Genomic DNA, 15,900 nt, shown 5'->3' with positions numbered 1-15,900 from the left:
AAAGCATTCAGAGCAACAGTTATAGGTTACATAAGATGTGTGAGGGGCATGACAACAACCAGCACAAAAATGGACTCATTTCAGGTGGGCGTGATCCAGCGGAAATTCTATCACAACGCTTGTAAGATTCAAAGCCTGTTTTCCTAACTACACACCAGTTATGTAGAGGTTTGTTTTATTACAATTTATTTAGAAATTTTCCGAAAAAAAAAAAAAAAAAGCACACCATTAGGCCTCTTGCACACTGAAGCCTGAAAAAGCTCAGTACAGATTTTCTTTTTTTTTTTTTTAACAGGGCTAAAATACAGACCATTAATTGTAATGTGCCTATGCACACAGGCGCGTAACAAGGGCCGGGTCTAATAAAACATTCTGTTCTTTGGTCAGCAATTTATGCATCATGCCTGCAAATGCCCATTTACATATTGTGTAGAGTAGAATGCGAGAATACATTTTTGCGCGCGTGAACGCATATACGCAAAAATACACATAAATACATACAGAAAAAAAAAAAAAAAAAAGTCTGAAAAAGTAGATGCTCAAACAGAAGTATCATATGCAAGAGGCCTTATGTGAACTGGCCTAGTCCTGAGTGCTACATAAAATGAATGATCATGCAGAAGCATCAAAATCTCTCAATGTTTCACACCCTATCAAAATTGAACTGCAGTCAATAGAAGGGTCTGCGTTACAGTGACTACAGCAAATGAAAACTCAAAAGTATTCACTTTCAGCAATGTTGTGTGCAGACTAAAAAACCCAACAGCTGCAGCCCATCAGGAGCTGGGCTGCAGCGTGCTGTAAACATGCTGCAATTTGTCACATCACGCTGCCATACAGTAATATGAAAGAGGTGTACTTATGTACACCTCAAAGTTTTTTCACTTAAATTATAACTTTGTAGTTTCAAGATACTTATAGTAATTGTACCCAAAAAAAGTTCCTATTCCTTTAAAAAGGTACGATATATATATAGCACAGTGCTTTTGAAGTGTTATTTGTCCCTTTCCATGTTGTACAATACCTGGTTGATCCTGCCTGTTCCTGTATCCCCTTCAATAACCTGACCACGTTTATCATGGATGCTGATCCGTGATAGGGTAGTCAGTGTACGACCCTCTCATCTTGCTGTGTATTCAGCGTCTATGCATCTCCTCCCTCCCCAGGTTATTTCCATAATCTGTGTGAAGCCAGTTCATCCTACCAGCATGGTACAATGTTGCAAAAGTTTTAGTTCTGGCTGGAGTTTTGGCCAGCATTTCTAAAGCACAAAACATAGGTTTACTTTTTTTACTTCATTGAGAGCGCATTCAAACTCTGCATTTAAGCCTGAACAGGGCACATAGAAAACAATTGTTTTGCGTGCCCTTGTGAAGCTTGATGTTTCTAGTGCATAAAAACCAATCTCCACACAAGCATGTGGGTATCCCAATTCAGCACCTTATGCAAAATAAATAAATAATTCCAGTGGAATGAATTCAACACCAAATTAAATGTAAAGCTTTCCTAAGAAAAAAGTCCAGCTGCCATTGCGGCCTCTTTTTAAAAGGCAAGTTGCTTTGGCTTTAGTATCTTCTGTGCCACCAACATCACACAAGTACGTGTATGCATGACTGCTGATCCCCCAGCTCTGCTTATCCTCTAGTTTGTTTCTCCTCCTCTCTCCCTGGTTACTGCTCACCTCCCACTCATTTAGCCTATGCTGTGCACCACGTGACATTTACTAATTTCTCCCACTCTGGCACTCCAGCTTCGCCGATCCTCTGCTACTCAGTCCTATCTCTTTCTCTGGTCCCCACTCACCTTCCTCTATAGCACAGGTGTCAAACAATACCCGTGGGCCAAATGTGCCCCCCCCCCCCCAGGCCATTTCATGTGGCCCTCACACCTCTCCTGCAGGCTGGTCTTTGCCCCCCTTCTCAGCAGTCTGAGGCAGAACTCCTCCTACAGATCCTGCACCTCTCTGTGCATCCGCAACACCTTGCCTTTGCCTCCCCTGGTCTCAGTATTCAGCAGACTCTGAAAGCCGACTCCAGCCCTCCTCCAGACCCTGCACTTCTTCCCAGATCCAACCACATCTTCTTCCTGGCAGCAGCACAAGGTAAGGGGGTTGCGTTGTGATGTAAGCAAGGGTGGGGGTGGGTGACTCTTGACATCTCATGTAAGGGTGGGCATGAGGTGCTCTGGACATCTAATCCTACAGATATAACCGGCCCTTTGAGGGCAACCATAATGTTGATGTGGCCCATGATAAAATTGAGTTTGACACCCCTGCTCTATAGCATTCCCATGGTGTGTACTATGTATGTTGCCTGCTAGTTTGTTCACTATGGTCCCCACTGGTTCCTGCTCCCATTCCTGCTGTTCTCCAGTGCACACCAAATGTAAAATCAGCAGCAGACACTCCCAGGATTAATACACCTGAACCGGAAGGGACTGTTATCTCCTACCTTCAATACAAAAGGGAAGCTAGCTCTAAATAAGTGCTCCTCAACAACTATGGGTGTTGAAACTGATTGGCGCATCGATTCATTGCGATGCAGCCTTTTACGATTCTGTATCGATACGGAATCCAGTTTAATCGTGATTGCGCGTGAAGTCATCCTGGCTCCTCCACAGAAGTGTCATTACTGGAATGAAATTAGATGGTTGCCTGTCTGCATCTGGCGCCTTTCCCCCCTCATTGGATGGTGTAGCCTCAGGAAGTGGGCGCTGCAGCACGTCAGCGTGCCGTCCCACCCATGCTCTCCCCCTGCCTCGGGATTTGTAGCTCTCTCAACTCCCCGATGGGCGGGTGCCGTGCCGCTCGCCGCTGACACACACACACACACATCACTACAGCTATCATCACATCCCTGGGATGAGACACAGAGTCTGCTTCAGGAAATGAGCTGCAAGGAGAGGAGGAGGGGTGGTAGGAGTGCTCCGAAAGTGAGACCAGCCTGACATGGTTATTGTAAGTAAGGGGCGAGTGTATAGATGTGGCACATCCCCAACCTTTGCTGTACCTCCAGTCAGTGTGTACTGTGTGTACCTATCACATTGGGCCTTTTTTTCTGTCTAGTTCTTCCTGAGATTTCCCTATAAAAAACTTTCCCACCTGGAAACATCCACTCTTCTGAAAGTAGTATACTTGCAGATAGAATGCCTACCTTCCTTTTTTTCCCCCAAGTGATGTTGACCTGCATTCTAAGTTGCTGCCAAAAGACTTACCAATGATTTTTTAAAGTGATACTAAAAGGGTATTATTCTTCTGTAAAATACAAAAAAGATATCATACTTCCCTGCTGGCTGCCTCCTGCAGCACGTCTGCAGTCCCTGGCCGCCTCCTGCAGCATTTTAGGGGGAGCCTGGAGCTCCTTTTAAGTTGTTGTTTGCTGGATTTAGGCTTTTTTTTTTTTTTTTTAAGAACAGCTAAAATAAAGTAAAAAAAAAAAAAAAAAAAAAAAAAACGGAAGTTCTTCTGACTGCTTGAATTTTTTTGATGAAATCCTTGGGCATCAATCGTGATGCATTGCAGAATCGAAACGTTGACATAATTGTAATCGAATCGTGAGGATACGCACCTCTAACTAGAACGGAGAACTAGGATTGACTTCTATGGGGCTTTTGAGATGTGGCAAAGCACAATAAAAGCGACATGGGGTAAAAAAAAAAAAAAAGTTTAAAGCAAAGCAGTGAAGACAGTCACCCGTATGTACAGGATTGTAAGCGAACCATTTTATTATTTAGTGAGGAGGTGCTTTGCTTGGCATTCAGAATGCTTCAAAAATGCGGCTCTACTGCCACGTGTAGGAAGCGAGTGTAAACGAGGCCTTAAGGCTCCATTCACACCTGGGCGTTTTTGTTTCAGGCGTTTTTTCGGGTGTTTTTATGGGTGTTTTTTCAGGCGTTTTTAGATTGAATAGAGAACAATGGAAAACGCCTGTAATCTGCCCAAAAAGAAGCTCATGTACTTTTTTGAGCATTGGGCGTTTTGCATCAAGCGTTAAAACGCTCAGATGTGAACAGGGGCCATTTAAATGAATGGGATTTTACTTGTTGGGCATTTTGGAAACGTTTTTTTTGAGCGTTTTTTGGAGCTGAAAACGCCCAGGTGTGAATGGAGCCTTAATGTAAAAATCTAAAATAAAAAGGAAAAGGGAATAAGCTTTCTTTGAGCTTTTCCATTCTCCTACATTACATAAGATGCGGAGCTAAAATAGAATCACTTTACTCTGCAGACTGTCGATTACATTTTGCAGTAAATATATGACTATTTGTTCTTGGATTTAGATACACTTTAAAGTAAAAGTTGAGCCAAAAACTATCTAATGCTAACCTACTCTGCCACATTCTAAGCCTAATCCATCTAAACTATACTTGCCTATTCTGCAGCCACTTTGTTCCGGTCCCAGGCTGAGCTGTCAGCGGCAGCAGAATAGGTGTGTGGAGTGTGCAGGAGAGGCAGCCAACAATTGATGCCCCATAGTAACTCTATGGGCGATATCACTTCCCAGACATTTCCCAAGTGTTGTCGGTTCTCTCCTGTACACAGTATCCACCGCTGGAGACCGGACCAGATCGGCTGCAGAACAGACAAGTATGGCGGCTTCTTCTTTACAGGGTTAGATAGATTTGTTTTAGAATGTGGCCGAGAGTAGATTAGGCCAAACTTTTATTTTAGGGCTTTATGTACACTAGCAACTCCTTAAAATGGAGTTTAGGAGCTTTTGGCATTTTTTTGCCAAATTTCCTAAACTCAACTCCATAAAAGCCTGCGTGTCAATGTACAGATAGGCTTTTAGCAGAGTTTAGCAGTATTTAGGTGAGCTTTAGCCTCCCTCTTCTGAACACAGAAGAATTGCGTTCAGGATGGAAACATTTAGACCACCTGCCTTGAGAAAATACAAAAGCACAGTAAAAATCGAGGTACAATTTTGCAGCGTTTTGCATTTTCCCCCAGCCACGGTAAGTGTAGGGCAGAGTACATGAAGCCTTTGGATCATTTTTGTTCCAATAGCTATAAATATAACTATGGTTTGAAAGTAGGCAACTATAGAATATAAAGTCCCCTTTATGCGCACAAAAAAACCCAAATAACTCATTTTCAGTAAGCGTGGTTTTACCCTGGGAATGTACCATTCTGTTGACATAGCAGACAACTGTACAGGGGAATTTCAAATGAATGACGATGACACACAAAGGGGCATGTGACAAAAGAGTTTCTGTAAACAAAGGATATCCCTAAAGTCTCCACGTATCCTCATGCACAGTTGCACAAATAATTATAAGTCACTGCCTAATTCTCCACAGGAAAGTTCAATGCAGTTTGAGACATTTATCAATAAACAATCCAATCCTTCAATTTGGAGCAACTCTAACCATAGCATTTTGTTACTTCAGAAATTGTGCCTTATGAAATGGTTAGGTATGGGTTAAAAGCAGACAGCATGTGACTGTAGGCCAGGATACAGCCTGGAATTTGCTTTATAAAGGAAGCAGAGCCTTTATCCAGAGATTACTGGCTACTGAAAATGTTTGCAAGCCAACTGTGGGTAACCGTGCAACAGAAGAGCAAATTCTAAAAGGAATCCTATTCTTGTCACCATCAGACACTCTTGAGAAAGAAAAGTAGACTTACCATCCTTTTACAGTGGGAGTTCAATAATCAGGCTTCATATACAACAAAATGTTTAAGGCAAAAAAAAAAAAAAGTCACATTTTTAAATCAGGGATATATAGGGGTTGATTTTCTAAAAGCAAATAGACTGTCCACAATCATTTTTTGTAACCCCCAAAATACTTTTATACGCAGAGCTATTACTTTTTTTTCATCCTCTTTATATGAGACTATGTGGTGAAACTGTAATGTAAAAGATGACTTGCCCTATGTAAAATTCCAGATGCTCCATTTATATTTCTTTATCTTATTACACAACAACTCAATAAAAATGTAATGAAAGTGAACTATCTGCTTTGAACAGAAATTCTCCTGAAGTGAAGTCACTTAAAAAAAAGAAATGTAAAATGCCAGCCTTTAAAGCACACATAGTGCTCCTACTTTACCTTTAAATATATTCCTGCCTTTCTTGTTATATCAGCTCGACGCCTGGAACTATCGATCCTGAAGCAGTGATTTTGCACCAAAATGTAAATCTATAGGTGTGTTTTTAAACAAAGTACACTTATTCACCTTGCTTGGCTCCCCAATTTAAACTTCACACCCCCATGCTGTTTTCTACCCCAATTATCACAGCTGCGATTTGCTGAAATTTTAATATCCTACTTCTGAAATTGTTCTCCAGTGAGTCCTTGCAAACTTTCATTTAGAACAAAAACACAGTGAATTAAGCCCCGTACACACGTACCGAATATCGGCCGAACGATCGGCCGTCTTTTGTCCGGTGCTGTCCTGTCGGTTGAAAAGTGCTAAAGACTGCACACGAATTTTGTCGGCCAACAACAGCCGACTGCAGAAGTGATGTCATGTGATGGTTAACTTTCCGTGTGTTTTTTCTTCTCTGAGCATGCCCAGTCTTGCTCATCTGCTGTCTGTCGGCCGAATTCTGTACTGACTGAGGAACAATCGGCCGTTCTGGTGTTGGCCAACAAAAATTTTAATGCCTGCACACCAGATTCTGTTCGGCCGAAAAGTCGCAGTCGGTTGTCAGAAGCATCATACTAACAAGCCGACAATCGGCCGATCGGTCGGTGGCCGAATATTTACGGCCGACAATCGCTACGTGTGTACGGGGCTTAAGTGTAGTTTGTCTGCATGTACCCTTATCATTCAATGCCCATGCTGCCCCTACCTTCACACTTAACCATATCATACCCTATAAACATATACATAAACAGCTAATTTGATCAGGTTACCATTCCAGTAGCACCAAATATAAACTTGCCTGTTAAATTTAACTCTTAAAATCAGTTATTAAACAGACCAACATACTTTTCCCATAACCTTAAAGAAGAGCTGAAAGGAGGAAGCCTAAAAAAAAAAAAAAAAATCCCTCTTCAGCGCTCCTGGACCCTCCTTCCTATTGAGTAACCCACAGCAAGCAGCTTGCTAGGAGGGCACCTGAGCCAAGCCAGCGCTCCCTATGTCCATTCAGATACGGAGCCGCAGCCCGCCACCTTTTTCTCCTGATTGGCTGACTGACTTTAATTGACAGCAGCAGGAGCCAATGGCGTCACACGGCAGTCTCAGCCAATAAGGAGGGGAGTCCCAGACAGCCGAGGCACTCCTGAAACATCGCTGGATCTAGATGGACCTCAGGTAAGTGTTAGGAGGGATGATAGATGCAGAGATGCATAGCCTGCATTAGTATAAAAAAAATATATATATAACTTCTGCCTTCACAACCCCTTTAAAGCGGTAGTAAACCGCTGAAAAAAAAAAAAAAAAAAACTGCAAGACAATAGCATAATGTGCTAGTATGCATCAAATACTCACCGCTGAGGGAGCAGACATGTTCCCACAGTGTTTCTTCCAGGATCGCGGGCTCCAGCGCTGCGAGTGGCCGGAGCTGTAATAACGTCGCTCCCACGCGCCCTCTGTTCGGGCCAGGAGCTCTGAAATTCCGGCACGGTAAGCCGGACCTTCAGAGCGCATGCGCCGCTGTCCCTGGAAGTGATATCATGACATCACTTCTGGGTTTTTACATTGAAGACCCGATCAGAGCCGAATGCAGCTTTGTTCGGATCTTCAGCCAGTTGGTGGACGTACCAGCTGGTTGCTCGGGTCTTCTGGTGGGATGGGAGATGTGGGCGAGCCACGGAAGGCGTGGGAGGTGAGGGATGTCCCCTCCCGCTTCTTGTAATGAGAATCGAGCGGCTGCTCAGCTGCATTGGTTGTCATTGCAAGAAAACTGACCGTCGCCTCTGAACAACAGTACCGGGGTGATGCCTCTAGCTGCAGGCATCACTCTGGTACAACCACTTGAAGAAATATCGGTCATATAGGCAAGTTTGTGGTCGATACCATTACTTAAAAAAATAAATAAAAAGTGAATATCGGCTCCACCGATAATCGGTCGATCACTGATTCATTTTACCTACAGATAAGCCTTATTATGGGCTTACCTGTGGGTAAAAATCACCAAGTGGGGTATATAACTGCTTTAAGGAAAGATGAGCAACCTTGGATGCAGACAGATACACGGATATTCATTCCTGAAGCGATCAGCGATGGCTCCTCTTAGCCAGTCATTGCTTTGTATGAGCCGAGTAGCAGCAGCTGTTCGCATACACCTGTGATTAAGAATCTATGGTATGCAAATTATCGGCTGTGTGAAGGAAGCCATACTGTCTGAATAAACAAACAAAATCTCCTCTAAATTTACCAGGAACTACATACTGCAATAACCTGTTTCGTATTTAAGCGGAACTAAAGTCAGGGATACGCACCTATTCTCTAACTATTCCAATGTCCGCATCATCTCCTGGGCTTCTTGTGGGTGCGGATCTTTGGCCATCATAATTTGCTGATGCATGCGTATTATAGTGCATTTTATTAAAGAAGAGACATTGCATGTCTCTTCTGCAATTACAAACTGCCTGTTTGCAGTTATCAGCTTTTAGGTCCACTTTAAATTGGTTCTGAAGGCTGAGATTTTTACCATAATGCATTCCCTGCATACACTATTTCCTCCCTGCCCCTAAACACTTACCTGAGCCTGTCAGGGATCCACCACTGTGTCCAGCTGCAGTCGTCTCTACCTCATCTTCTCACAGGGCCTCTGGCAGCTCCTGTTGCTGTCAGTTAAATGCTGTGAGGAGGGGCAGGGAAAAGCTATAGCTGTGTATCTACGCGGCTCCATAGACACACACAGCTCTGAAACGAGCATGTGTGCACCCCCCCCCCCCCCCCCATAGAAGGCACAGAGGAGGAGGAGCCTGGGGCACCAGCAGGGGACCCAATAAGGGGAGGTTTAGGGCCCCTGCTGGTTTTGCACAGAGCAGGCAAGTATGACATTTTTGTTATTTTAATAAAGAAAAAAAAAATTAGACTTTACAATACCTTTAAAGTGGTAGTAAACTTTTTTTTCCATGGTTTTCTTCCCTGCAAAGTAAATGCATAATGTGCTAGTATGGATCGCATAATAGCACATTATGCGACACTTACCTGTAAACTAAGCCCGTGTTGTCCCCGCATCCATCTTCGCCCGCCTTTCTTTCGGGTCTGCGGACTCCGGCTGTATTGCTGGATGGAGCGGCATGCATGCCGGAGCCGCCGGTTACGGCACAGGGCCCTGAAGAAAACGGCACGGGCGGCCGTTTCTTCGGAGCACATGCGCTGATGATGTCATCGGCTGCATGCAATGTAAATGTAGTACCTATAGGTAAGCCTTACCTATTGGTAAAAGTTATAAAGGTGGGTTTACAACCACTTTAAGGGATCATGCACACTACCTGTTAGCCTGGGTTCACATTTATGAGGGTCTGGTGCAGTTTCCATCCAGCGGCTCAGATGCAATTAAAATGCGAATTTGACACTGAAAATGCACATGAACAAAGCTGAAGAAAAAAAAAAAAAAACACACACAAGACCCTTTCTGAATTCACAATGCAAGCGGCTCGCAGTTCAAAAAATATACAAATTTGCATATATGTGTACCAAGCTTTAGGGCATACACCACCCAGATCAATGTATTTCTGTAATAGGTTTGGTCAGCTGCAGCCAAGAAGCCTGTACAAGCCAATGACAGGCTGAGACTGTCCATATCTATTTACGTGCAATGGCACCTGGAGGGATTACCTACATTTAGGGATGAATGTGGGCCCTGCTTGCATCCAGGAGAGCCCATCTATCACATCCACAGGTAACTGCTTCATGTGCAATTACATGTGAACTGCTACAAGCCATGTCAGCCTGTCCTTATCTGTACAAGCTTCCCGTCTGCAGCTGGCCATATTCACTGATCTAGTCAGCCATGCGTATTATACTTTACCACGCAGCCGCTCTTTGCTGTCTTCCAGAGCTTACCTTTTATCTACTCCTGAGCATTTTTCAAACCTAAACAACCATCCCACATCCTGGTAACTAGCTTTCCATTCGCCATAATGCTCAAGCCTGATTATACCAGAAAAATTAAGCACTGTTGTTCCTGCACCCTGCAGTGGAAGGGGGGGGGGGCAAAATGTAATAATTTGTAGGATGGAGAGGATTCTCCAGGCTCTTGAAGAGATCACAGATCAGCAGAATGTGCAGCAGGGCAGGGAAGCACGTTTTGAGGGGGGATTTAGTAAGGCTGAAGAAGCTGGGCATGGCAACCAATTACTTTCTAGCTTTTATTTTGAAAGCTTATCTGAACAGACTTAGACCCCGTTCACACTGGGGCGACGCTACTTGCCGGGGTGACCTCACAGGTCGCGGTGCGCAGTTCGCACCGTGCAGCAGCCGGCACGGACTTCATATTATTGAAGTCAATGCAGGTCGCCCCAAAGAAGCTCCGGACCCTTTTTCTAAGTCGGAGCGACTTGTGTCGCTCCTATTAGAACGGGTCCACAGCTTCTCTATGGCAGGCGACCTACGGCGACCAGGTCACCCCAGTGTGAACGGGGTCTGAAGCTAGAAGCGGATTGGTTACTATGCAAAGCTGCTCCAGCCCTATTTTGTTTATAATAAAGCAAAATAAAATGAACCACTTGCCAACCAGCTGCCATACTTATACTGCGGCAGGTCGGATCTGTCCCACGAAACGATATAACTGTACGTTGTTTCGCAGGACAGCTAGAGGGGGCATGCGCAAGCACGGATTGGGCACAGGAGAAGCCAATCAGTGGGCCCGGCAGCCGCGATCTCCACCGGGCAACCGCAATCGGTCCCTGTGGAGAGAGAACGGCGGTCTGCAGATGTAAACACGGCAGACTACTTTTCTGTCAGTACAGAACACAGCGATCCAGTGTTCATCTTATTTATTCCTCTTATCTGTGCTCATCCAGCAAGCCCATCCCCCTGACAATTAGAAACCCCCCCCCAAAGGACACATTTAACACTTTGATCGCCCCTGGTGTTAACCCCTTCCCTGCCAGTGTCATTAGTACAGTAACAGTGCATATTTTTAGCACTGATTACTGTAATGTCACTGGTCCCCCCAAAAGTGTCAGGTAGGGCTCTTTCACACGGTCCGCCTCCGTAGGCGGATCCATGCTGCTCAGCGGGGATCGATCCGCTGATCCCCGCTGAGCCGGCGGATGACAGCTCCGTCTCTGCTTGCAGTGCGAAGAGGGAGGCGTCACAGCTCCCGCTGCTCTCTATTGGGGAATCGGATGAGAGCGGACCGCCTGTCCGGCGTCCGCTCTCATCCGATCCGATCCCTGAACGGATGGAAAAATAGGGTTTCCATCCGTCCAGATTTCCCGGACAGGATCGGATATGGATGGCAGCGGAGGTGTCTCCGCTGACATCCGCTGCATGGAGGATCCGATCAGATCCGCCTAAAAAACTGACAGGCGGATCTGATCGGATCGCCTGTGTGAAGGAGACCTTTGGGGTCCGATCTGTCCGCCGCAAAGTCACAGTCCGGCTAAAAATCGCTGATCGCTAGTAAAAAAAAAAATAAATAAAAAATGACAAATCTTTCCCCTAGTTTGTAAACATGATACCTTTTGCGCAAACCAATCAATATACACTTATTGGGATTTTTACTAAAAATATGTAGCAGAATACATATTGGTCTAAAATGTTGAAAAAAAAAAAAATTGATTATTCATTTTTTTTTTAGGAATGTTTTATAGCCGAAAGTAAAAAATATTGGGGGTTTTGTTTCAGAATTGCAGCTATTTTGGTTTATAGCACAAAAAATAAAAACCGCACACGTGATCAAATACCACCAAAAGAAAGCTCTATTAATGGGGAAAAAAGGACGTAAATGTTATGAAGGTACAGCGTCGCACGACCGCGCAATTGTCAGTTAAAGTAACGCAGTGCCGTATCGCAAAAAATGGCCTGGTCATTAGGGGATAAAACCTCCTGGGGCTGCAGTGGTTAATCCCACAAAGAGAACATGAGCATTCACTATAAACAAGCACACACGGTGCCACACAGCCCACAAACTATAAACAAGCACACACGGTGCCACTAAACACAGCCCACAGGCTATTCATCCACCGAGCATTACAGAAGGTTTGTCGCTTTCACATAACGCACGCACAGCACTTCCAACGCTATTCACCTCTTTCCCTTGCTTGTCCCGGGCTCTCTTCACCGTGCCATACGTCCCCTTCCCCAGCGTCTCCAGGAACTCATAGCGGTGCTTTAAATTATGTTTATGTAGATGTCTCTTCACCGCCTGCCGCCGAAGCCCGGCTTCCCTCAGCTCCATGTGTCCAAAAGCGACAACTCCACCGTCCGCTACGTCCCTGAGAAATGCTGTAAGGTAAAACACACAGCGCTTACCGCTGCTCACCTCCGCCCCGCCCATGTGGCAGCGATTGGTTCCTTCTGTCACCTATGTTGCACAGCTCCTCCTCCAGTAGCAGTTTACTGGTTTTCAGGCACTGTGTTACGGGAAAGCGCCAGGTGAGAGGAGGGGGCGGGGCTTTCCTACAGTGCACATTTCCTGCTTGGTGGAGTGAGGGCGGGAGCAGGATGGCGGTGACGTCACATCTCTCAGAGGAGGACAGGTGTGTTGGAACCGGTGGGGGATTCTGACCAGGAAGAACGCTGCTAATGGCTTTTTATCTCGCTCCCCATTACCGTTGCCAAAAGGACAGACATTCAGATTCAGCTGATAACAATGGATTGAGGGAGTTTACAGGAAATGTCTGGGAGCAGTAGTGACCTTGTGTATTTACATACTGGCCAGTCAGGCCCCATTTACACCTGAGTGGTTTGTAGCTGGAAGCTATGGAAGACTCTGCATAATATGTCTTTGTTTTAGAAGGTACCTGTTCTGGGGAAATTCGTTCCTCCAGGCTGCGTTCACACTGCAGTGGTTTGTGGATAAGTATGTTTATGAAATGTGCAAAAAACGTGTCCTGCTTGTAGTGCCGTTCAATAATCGTGGCATCCCCAAACCTGGCAAAACACGCAAAGGTGTATGAGCTACTTTATTGTGCGCAGGACAGCCCATGGAAATGAATGCCCTATTGTTCCCTATGTATGGAGCACATAGTAATCGGATTGTGCTTCAGTGCCGGTTCACATTCTTGCGGCTGCGGCGATCGCATGTAATGTCGGAGCGCACTGCTCCTTCATTACATGCGATTGGCTGTGCGGTGCGAGTTCAGCCATACACTTTGTATGGCTAAATTCGCACTGCACCCGCAGCAAAGACGCACAGGCCCCTTTTTTCAGCCGCATCAGGATCGGATCGCACAGTGGTTCACACTTGTGCGATCCGATCCTGTGCGAACTGTAAAGATCGCACTGCGATATGCGATCAAACTATGGGTGTCGTTAACATTCCATTGACACCCCCAGCGTATCGCATATGGCAGTGTGAACTGCCAGGGGTGCGTTTGCGATGCGGGAACAGGCTGCGAATTCGCAGCCTTCCCGCATCGCACAAGTGTGACCCGGACCTCAGGGGCCATCAGATCCTGGGTACTCTTTTTCACATGTGGATAGAGGTGATCTCAGGTATAATCAAAGGAAAGGACACAAGAAAGATGCGCTAGCCTTGACCATTATTTAAGGTGCCATTTATTGAATATATAAGAACAATGTACTATACCAATGGTCTCAAAACTGCAGCTCGAGGGCCGGATGTGGCCCTTTGTTTGCTTTTATTCAGCCGTTGGGGCATTATTCCCCCTACTGTTTGCAACAGTGGTCCATAGTTTCTACCACTCTAGTCCTCCCGCTGACACCAGGGATGGGTCACTCGTCCTCCCGCTGACACCAGGGATGGGTCACTCGTCCTCCCGCTGACACCAGGGATGGGTCACTCGTCCTCCCGCTGACACCAGGGATGGGTCACTCGTCCTCCCGCTGACACCAGGGATGGGTCACTCGTCCTCCCGCTGACACCAGGGATGGGGCACTCGTCATCCCGCTAACACCAGCGATGGGCTTGTTCAGATCGTAGTCCCAACTTCGCTGCACACCACCAATCATAGGCAGTTAGGCTGGCCATACACTATACAATTTTCTTGTTCAACTTTCCCTTAGATTTACCAAAACCATGTAATATAGGGTCAAACCTAAACGCTTTCAATTTGTATTCAATCAGGCATGCCCTTGCACTACATAGTTTAAGGTAAATCTAAAGAAAATTGAATAAGAAAATTGTATAGTGTATGGCCAGCCTTAGGCATTTTCCAGCCTGCAGCTGTACATACACAACGTTGCTCATGATTGGCAGTGTCCAGTGACGGCTTCCTCGTGGGATTACTCACGTGGGTGGCCACTAAGATCTGAACACGCCTGAGCCCATCCCTAATTGACACCAACAATGGGGCGCTACTCCTCCCACTGACACCTTAAACTGGGCGCTACTCCTCCCACTGACCCAATGCAGTGATGGGGCGCTACTCCTCCCACTGACCCCAGTGATGGGGCGCTACTCCTCCCACTGACCCCAACGATGAGGGGCTACTCCTCCCACTGACCCCAACGATGAGGGGCTACTCCTCCCACTGACCCCAACGATGAGGGGCTACACCTTCCACTGACCCCAAGGATGGGGCGTTACTCCTCCCACTGACCCCAATGATGGGATACTACCACTTTCACTGACCCCAATGATGAGGGGGCTACACCTTTCACTGACCTCAACGATTTCACTACAATCTGAACACGCCTGAGCCCATCCCTAACTGACACCAACAATGGGGCGCTACTCCTCCCACTGACACCTTAAACTGGGTGCTACTCCTCCCACTGACCCAATGCAGTGATGGGGCGCTAATCCTCCCACTGACCCCAGCGATGGGGCGCTACCCCTCCCATGACCCCAATGATGAGGGGCTACTCCTCCCACTGACCCCAATGATGGGGTGCTACACCTCCCACTGACCCCAAGGATAAGGGGCTACTCTCTCCACTGACCCCAAGGATAAGGGGCTACTCTCTCCACTGACCCCAACGATGAGGGGCTATTCTTTCCACTGACCCCCAATGGTGAGGGGCTATTCTTTCCACTGACCCCTACAACGGGACGCTATTCCTCCCACTGACCCCAAGGATGGGGCTATTCTTTCCACTGACCCCCAATGATGATGGGCTATTCTTTCCACTGACCCCTACAACAGGGCGCTATTCCTCCCACTGACCCCAAGGATGGGGCAGCCCCCCCCCCCCATATCAAGGATGGGGAACTGCCTACTCCCACTGATGCTAGGTCATTTTCTAGTCCCACTATTCACAGTCCGAACCCCTCCTAAAGTTTGAAAGACAGTAAATGGCCCTTTGTTTAGAAAAGTATTGGAGATCCCTGCACTATATTCACAAAACCAGTTGGGCATTGGATATAAATACATAAAACAAAACAAATTCTAACAAGAGACTCAAGCCACCGCTCTAGATAGGCATCTGCGACATTACTAAGCAGAACCAGATGCTAATGTGTTTCGAGGGGTAGCTCTGAAAAAGAGGGTATAACCCTCGAAACATGCTAGCATCTGTTTTTTCTTTGTTATGTTGCTAATGCCTACCTAGAGTTGAGGTTTGAGTCTCTTGTTGGAGTTTGTTTCGATTTATGTAGTTATTATTATTATACAGGATTTATATAGCGCCAACAGTTTGCGCAGTGCTTTACAATGTGAAGGAAGACAATACAGTTCAAAACAGGAGGAACTAGAGGGCCCTGCTCATTAGAGCTTACAATCTAGAAGCGTAATACCCAACTGGGTTTTCTGAATATAGTGCATCATTTTTATATATTTAGCCACTTCAGCTCCGGAAGGTTTTACCCCCTTAATGACAGGCCATTTTTTGCAATAAGATACTGCGTTGCTTTAACTGACAAT

The 15,900-nt window shown here is 45.9% G+C and overlaps 1 protein-coding gene across 1 annotated transcript in view; it reads right to left on the bottom strand.

Moving 5' to 3' along the window:
- Nucleotides 1–12,395, bottom strand: part of NUAK2 (NUAK family kinase 2) — a 46,514-nt gene extending 34,119 nt beyond the window's left edge. Inside the window, exon 1 of the mRNA XM_082245678.1 lies at nucleotides 12,162–12,395. Within this exon, the coding sequence (XP_082101804.1) occupies nucleotides 12,162–12,311 (150 nt within the window). The 5' untranslated portion in view covers nucleotides 12,312–12,395. The remainder of the gene's footprint in view (nucleotides 1–12,161) is intronic.
- Nucleotides 12,396–15,900: the final 3,505 nt, after the last annotated feature.

This window comes from Pelophylax lessonae (assembly GCF_965119305.1).
Source record: "Pelophylax lessonae genome assembly, chromosome: 2".
NCBI classification, from domain to species: Eukaryota; Metazoa; Chordata; class Amphibia; order Anura; family Ranidae; genus Pelophylax; species Pelophylax lessonae.
The sequence above is the reverse complement of the archived record's forward strand: the minus strand, read 5'-3'. Positions and strand labels throughout refer to the sequence as shown.